Source organism: Ammodytes marinus, assembly GCF_949987685.1.
Source record: "Ammodytes marinus genome assembly, contig: scaffold_124, whole genome shotgun sequence".
NCBI lineage: Eukaryota > Metazoa > Chordata > Actinopteri > Uranoscopiformes > Ammodytidae > Ammodytes > Ammodytes marinus.
This window is the reverse complement of record NW_027648293.1, coordinates 30,001-37,500: the sequence shown is the minus strand read 5'-3', so window position 1 is coordinate 37,500 and position 7,500 is coordinate 30,001. Positions and strand designations below refer to the sequence as shown.

The following is a 7,500-nucleotide window of genomic DNA, read 5'->3' as shown; positions in this document are numbered from 1 at the left end:
TCTGTCCCCCTGCAGGTGCCTGTTCCCAGGTTTGCTGTCGGAATCGTGATCGGGAGAAACGGAGAAATGATCAAGAAGATTCAGAACGATGCCGGAGTCAGGATCCAGTTTAAAGCAGGTGTGTGTGTGTGTGTGTGTGTGTGTGTGTGTGTGTGTGTGTGTGTGTGTGTGTGTGTGTGTGTGTGTGTGTGTGTGTGTGTGTGTGTGTGTGTGTGTGTGTGTGTGTGTGTGTGTGTGTGTGTGTGTGTGTGTGTGTGTGTGTGTGTGTGTGTGTGTGTGTGTGTCTACTAGTGCTGCAACTAACGATTATTTTGATAATCCGTTAATCTGTTGATTATTTTCTCGATTTTAAAATTAGTGTTTTTGGTCCGTAAAAATGTCAGAAAATGGTGAAAAATGTTGATCAATTTTCCGAGGACCTTGTTGTTGATGTCCTCAAATGTATTGTTATGTCCAAAACACACAGATATTTCAGTTAACTGTCATAATAGGATTAAAGAAACCAGAAAATATTCACATTTGAGAAGCTGAAAACAGAGAATTTGGACATTTTTTATTAGAAAATAACTTGAAACGATTAATCGATATAGTTGGCAGCTCTACTGTTTACGGATACTAGGCCTGACATCACAACACTCACGCTGGTTTCAATACTAGTTCCACTTACCCTCGTTCACTTCCACTCGTTCACTTCCACTCGTTCACTTCCCCTCAGCCCTTGGAATGACATAACAGCACACGTCGCACGGAGGGAACTTGGAACACTGTGGGTGATATCCACCTCGGAGTGACCATGGATGTTCACTCGAATTTCAAACTCCTTCGTGATTTTCTCTACTTATGACATCTATTGCAGCATGTCCGTCCTGGGAGAGGGATCCCTTACTCTGTCCACTCTCCCTGAGATTTCTTCAAATTTTTTAATCCCGGTAAAGGGTTTTTTACTGGGAGTTTTTTCTCAGCCGAGCTAAGGGTGTAAGGGCAGAGGGATGGATAGATAGATAGAGATAGATAGATAGATAGATAGACAGACAGACAGACAGACAGACAGACAGACAGACAGACAGACAGACAGACAGACAGATAGATAGATAAGGGCGTCATATTCTATCATATTGTATGGAATGTAAAGCCCAGTGTTTCCCCCAGCGCTTTATAGCTAAGGCGGCCGCCTTAGCAACGCCAGCCTCCCGCCTTGACTACCAACCGACCCCCCCCCCCCAAAAAAAAAAAAAAAAAAATTAAATTAATTTAATTTTTTTTTTTTTTTTTTTTTTTCGTGCTGCACAATTAATGTAATAGCAAGCGCGATGTGTGTGTTGTGCATGGTCATATCTGCGCGAAAGGCCGCGATTTGCGGTAAAAAGCATGTGTCCCCAAGCGTTTCTCTATCAGCTGCTCTGTGTCTGCGGCTTTGCGCGCGCGACCGTACCGCACCGCGTGCGACTACGGCATGCACGCGGGAGAGTTAAACGAGCAGAAGCAAACCGAGATTTAACTGGTGGCGATAATAAACGCAGTGCAGTTCTATGGGGATATTTAGCTGAACAGAAAGAAGTGCTCTGCAAAGCTAGAATAGTTTAAGACTCCACATCACTGTGGCAACACAACCTTTCTATCAGCTAGGACAGCGCAGAGAAAAGTTTGATGAATGCATGAGAGTCAGAGCCGGCCCGAGGCATAAGCGAACTAAGCGGTCGCTTAGGGCCCCCGACCGCCATCAAAAAAAAAAAAACATTTATATTTTTATTTTTTTTTGTTTCTGTGTTTGATATTAACATCATATTATGCAAATGTGAGTTAACATACAAAAAAAAAGAATACAATTTTTTGGTCTAGATAATTTATAGCCTAAAAATGTAATCAGTTCATCTGGGAGGTAATCCGAATCGGATCATGTCACGTTCACATCCATGCACAGTGTGTATTGAGTTTATTTAAAAACAATTGGAAATGGGGCTGCCCTCAGTTGCCCATGCACTGTGTATAGTCTATAGCCTATTTCAGCCTCGTCTGTGGAAAAAAAGATACAGTAGCTGGACAACAGAGTTCTTCTGCTTCGTTCCTCTCACTGAATTTAAATGCATTCATTATATTACAGAGCAATATGTCCCGTAAAAGAAAAAGAGCTTCAAGCCCAACCCAGAGGACCCTCCATAATATTTGATTTTATATTAATATTTGTATGGAAAATCCATGTGTCCTTCAATAGCTTCTAATTCATCTGACCAGTGTATCCAAATTATTTGTTCACACAAAATTTCTCAGATTCAGCCTCTTAATTTTTCTCTCAAAGTGCACCAGATTCATGCATTTCACTTTAAAAAGGTTAAAAAAAATCTCCCGGGGGGGCATACCCCCGGACCCCCCTAGGAAGGTCGGAATCTCGGCTGTCTAACATTTTCACACAGCTGCACAGTGGAGGCACTAGCGGAAAACACTGGGTGTGTGAATAATATTTAGCAAAGATCTATAGTTTCAGCAGCGCTAACATTGGGCTGAAGGCTTGGGCCGGTTCTGAATGTATGGTCCATTATTTGTATTTAGTGTGTCTGTATAGTATTGCACCAAAACAGTAGAAGTTGTCTTTAATTGTGCTTTGTACTGTCTGCACGTTTACACATAATTTGTACCTGCACATAGCAAACAAAATTGCACAACTGTAAGATCAGTGTCTGTTTTATTTCTTTACGGCGCATTGGCATCTTTGAGCAAAATACCCCTAAAATTTTTGCCGCGGCGCGTTGCGCCGCGCCTCCCCTGACACGGGGCAGTGACCACCTTGACTAAGACATTTTCTGGGGGAAACACTGAAAGCCCACTGAGACAAATGTAAAAACTGATTTGATTGGATCACTCCGCCCTCCGAGGGTCTATATCACCAAGTTCACTTCAGTTTTCCAGACAATTGGAACGACACTTATGATAGCGGTGGGGATTCCCCCGAGGGCGAGTGAACGAGAGTATGTTGAACAACAATTGAAACTGGCCCATAGTGTCTATACAGGGAGTCTGTGGGTGTATGCCGTCCCCCAAAGAGGTTATTTTCCAGCTCCAAAATGAGTTTAAAAATTGATGAAAGATTTAAAAAAAAAAGAAAAATGTTTTCGGATAATTATCTTTTTTCATGTCACCCAGCCCTTTGCCTATTGTTTAAAATGAAAGGGCGCTAACATCTGACCTGTGTGTGTGTGTGTGTGTGTGTGTGTGTGTGTGTGTGTGTGTGTGTGTGTGTGTGTGTGTGTGTGTGTGTGTGTGTGTGTGTGTGTGTGTGTGTGTGTGTGTGTGTGTGTGTGTGTGTGTGTGTGTGTGTGTGTGTGTGTGTGTGTGTGTGTGTGTGTGTGTGTGTGTGTGTGTCTCTCTTTTAAGATGACGGCATCAGTCCGGAGCGCGTTGCCATGGTGATGGGTCAACCAGACCGCTGTCAGCACGCCATCCACCTCATCAACGAGCTGATCCAGACCGCACAGGTAAGACAGGCAGACAGGCAGACAGACAGGTGAGACAGGGAGGGAGACAGACAGGCAGGCAGACAGGGAGGGAGGGAGGGAGGCAGGGAGGGAGGGAGGGAGGCAGGCAGGCAGGCAGGCAGGCAGGGAGGGAGGGAGATAGACAGGCTGACAGACAGGTGAGACAGGCAGGCAGACAGGGAGGGAGGGAGGGAGGGAGACAGGGAAGGAGGGAGACAGGCAGGGAGGGAGGGAGATAGACAGGCTGACAGACAGGGAGGGAGACAGACAGACAGGCAGACAGACAGACAGGGAGGGAGGGAGACAGACAGGGAGGGAGACAGACAGGGAGGGAGGGAGGCAGACAGACAGGGAGGGAGGGAGGCAGACAGACAGGGAGGGAGGGAGGCAGACAGACAGGGAGGGAGGGAGGGAGGCAGACAGACAGACAGACAGGGAGGGAGGGAGACAGACAGGTAAGACAGACAGACAGGGAGGGAGGGAGACAGGCAGGCAGGCAGGGAGGGAGGGAGGGAGACAGACAGGCAGGCAGGGAGGGAGACAGACAGACAGGGAGGGAGGGAGACCGCACAGGTAAGACAGACAGGCAGGCAGACAGGGAGACAGACAGGGAGGGAGGGAGACCGCACAGGTAAGACAGGCAGGCAGACAGGGAGGGAGACAGACATACAGGGAGGGAGGGAGACCGCACAGGTAAGACAGGCAGGCAGACAGGGAGGGAGACAGACATACAGGGAGGGAGGGAGACCGCACAGGTAAGACAGACAGGCAGGGAGGGAGGGAGACAGACATACAGGGAGGGAGGGAGACCGCACAGGTAAGACAGGCAGGCAGACAGGGAGGGAGACAGACATACAGGGAGGGAGGGAGACCGCACAGGTAAGACAGGCAGGCAGACAGGGAGGGAGACAGACAGGCAGGGAGGGAGGGAGACCGCACAGGTAAGACAGGCAGGCAGACAGGGAGGGAGACAGACAGGCAGGGAGGGAGGGAGACCGCACAGGTAAGACAGGGAGACAGACAGGGAGAGAGGGAGGGAGGGCGGGAGGGAGGGAGGGCGACAGGGAGGGAGGGAGAGAGGGAGACAGGGAGGGAGGGAGACAGGGAGACAGACACACAGACAGACACACAGGTAACAAGCACGCACACACACACACACACAGACAGACACACAGGTAACAAGCACGCACACACACACAGACAGACACACAGGTAACAAGCACGCACACACACACACACACACACACACAGACGGACAGACTCACACACACAGACAGACACACACACACACACACAGACGGACAGACTCACTCACACACACACACACACGGTCTCATATAATGTTTGTTGTTTGTAGGAGCGTGACGGTTTTGGCTCTGCCCTGCGGAGTGGCCGGGTCAGGGCGCGATCTGATTGGACCATGGGATCACCTGGTCCACTACAGGAAGTGACCTACACCATACCTGCGGACAAGTGTGGACTCGTCATCGGCAAAGGTACACACACACAAACACACACAGGGACACACACACACGCGGACACACAGACATGCACACACACGGATGGACGCACAGGGACACAGACACTCTCACACACATGGAGACACACACTCACTCACACACAAGCACACACACGGAATACTGACATACTCATGGACACTCTCACTCACACAGACAAACACAGTCACGCACACACACATTGACATGGAGACACACACACACTCACTCACACACGCATGCAGACGCACACACATAAACTCACTCACACACACACACACACACACACACACACACACACACACACACACACAAAGACATACACAAGCACTCACTCACACACACAGACACACATTCACTCACATAGACAAGCACATACTCAGACACTTACTGACTCTCTCTCTCACACACACACACACACACACACACACACACACACACACACACACACACACACACACACACACACACACATTCACACGCACTCACTCACACAGTCAACAGACACACTCACTCACCTACACAATACCTGCTGAAGTGTGGGCTGGTCAAATATGTTTTTCTAAATTAATGTAAATTCTGATTCGATTAAAGGTGAAATCAGTTCGGTTTTGGTTTAAAGGTGCAGTCAGTGATTCTGGAGAACGCTTGTTGTCAAGTTCACTTTTGATCAAAATCAGTGAATATCAAGGGGCGCCCTTAGCTCAGTTGGTAGGGCGTCCCCCCCCCATGGGCCTCGGCCAGCAGCGGACCCGGGTTCGATTCCAGCCCGCGGTCGTTCTCTGCATGTCACTCCCCTCTCTGCCCCATTTCAACTCTGTCTCTACACTATCAATAAAGCATAAAAATGCCCAAAAATAAATATCTTAAAAATAGAAATAATCAGTGAATATCTCCTCATGATCCACGAGGTCCACGGGAGAGGGGACAAAAATATAATGTTTTTATTTATTTATGCACCAACAAAAAAAAAAGTCGAATTTCAATTTCGAGAACAAAGATAAAAGCTGAATGATAGTTAAACCTGCAGTGTGTAATATGACACATCATCAAGAAAGTTCTACAAAGTTCTAGAATGCAACACTCCCTGGGTAACCCCACCCCTTTAGAATAATAACAGAAGCTACAGTGGCCTTCAAGGACAAGAACAATTCTACATTTTAAACAATGCACCTGATGACATTCCAACTATGACACTTTCAAGATGGCGGCACTAGGCCTTGGTCCAAAATATGCAGAAATATGGACATATGAGACCCTTTCTAAGGGTCTCATATGTCCCCTTTAATAATAATAATGTTCAGCTATTATGCACTAAATTAAATGTACTTATGGATATTATAATTACTTTCTACAAAATCTGCTAGGAAATAAAACCCAAAATTCTACACACTGCACCTTTTTTAAAGGAAAATTCAATTTGTTTTGCCTCCATATTGCATTTTGTCTTTATTCTCCAAAATTCTACTTCATTCTCAAAGTGCACAATAAAAGTCCTCCTCAATTTTCCTTTTCTTCACTCCTCCGTACACATGCGTATTGCAATGCACATAGGAAGCAATACAAATAAAACTTAGATATTTATTATTTTTATTTATTATTTATTATCTGAACATTTCATTAATGCAGAGCAGCACAAAACACAAGGTACGGGGAGCTGCAGAAACAAACACAAAGCATGTCTTCCACTCTCGTTAAAACTCTGTGTGTGTGTGTGTGAAAGAGACTGTGTGTGTGTGTGTGTGTGTGTGTGTGTGTGTGTGTGTGTGTGTGAAAGAGACTGTGTGTGTGTGTGTGTGTGTGTGTGAAAGAGACTGTGTGTGTGTGTGTGTGAAAGAGACTGTGTGTGTGTGTGTGTGTGTGTGTGAAAGAGACTGTGTGTGTGTGTGTGTGTGTGTGTGTGTGTGTGTGTAAGAGACTGTGTGTGTGTGTTTTGGAGGTCAAGAGGGTCGAGCAGCAGCTTTAAAAATAAAAGCAATAGACAAAAAAGAAATGTCAAGGACCCAATGTTGAGACACCATATGGTGTGTGTGTGTGTGTGTGTGTGTGTGTGTGTGTGTGTCTGGTGGTCTATTGTTAGGCGGGACTTTCTATTGGACAATACTAATGAATGTGCTACTGTCTTGACACACACACACACACACACTCTCTCACACACTCTCTCACACAAACACACGCGCACACACACACTCTCACGCACACACAGGGAGAGACACACACGCACACACACACACACAGGGAGAGACACACACGCACACACACACACACACAAACACACACACGCACACACTCTCACAGGGAGACACACACACATACACACACACTCTCACAGGGAGAGACACACCCACACACACACACACACACTACTGAGGAAAATTATAGGTTAAAATAAATGTAGAATTACAGGGGAGGAGGGGGATACTACGAGACATATCTTCTGGGATAAAAAAAAAATATATATAAAATAATTAGCAAACTGGTATGTAAACAAAGGGCCCACCGTAGCTAGTAACATACCAGTTTACAGAGCCTAG

The 7,500-nt window shown here is 46.5% G+C and overlaps 1 protein-coding gene across 1 annotated transcript in view; it reads left to right on the top strand.

The window, feature by feature from the left end:
- The window catches only part of LOC307270795 (far upstream element-binding protein 3-like), a gene marked incomplete at its 5' end in the record, with an annotated part of 36,270 nt that overhangs the window by 15,801 nt on the left and 12,969 nt on the right, over positions 1-7,500 (top strand). Inside the window, 3 exons of the mRNA XM_080054680.1 lie at positions 16-118; positions 3,370-3,470; positions 4,828-4,966. Coding sequence (XP_079910806.1) covers positions 16-118; positions 3,370-3,470; positions 4,828-4,966 — 343 coding nt within the window. The remainder of the gene's footprint in view (positions 1-15; positions 119-3,369; positions 3,471-4,827; positions 4,967-7,500) is intronic.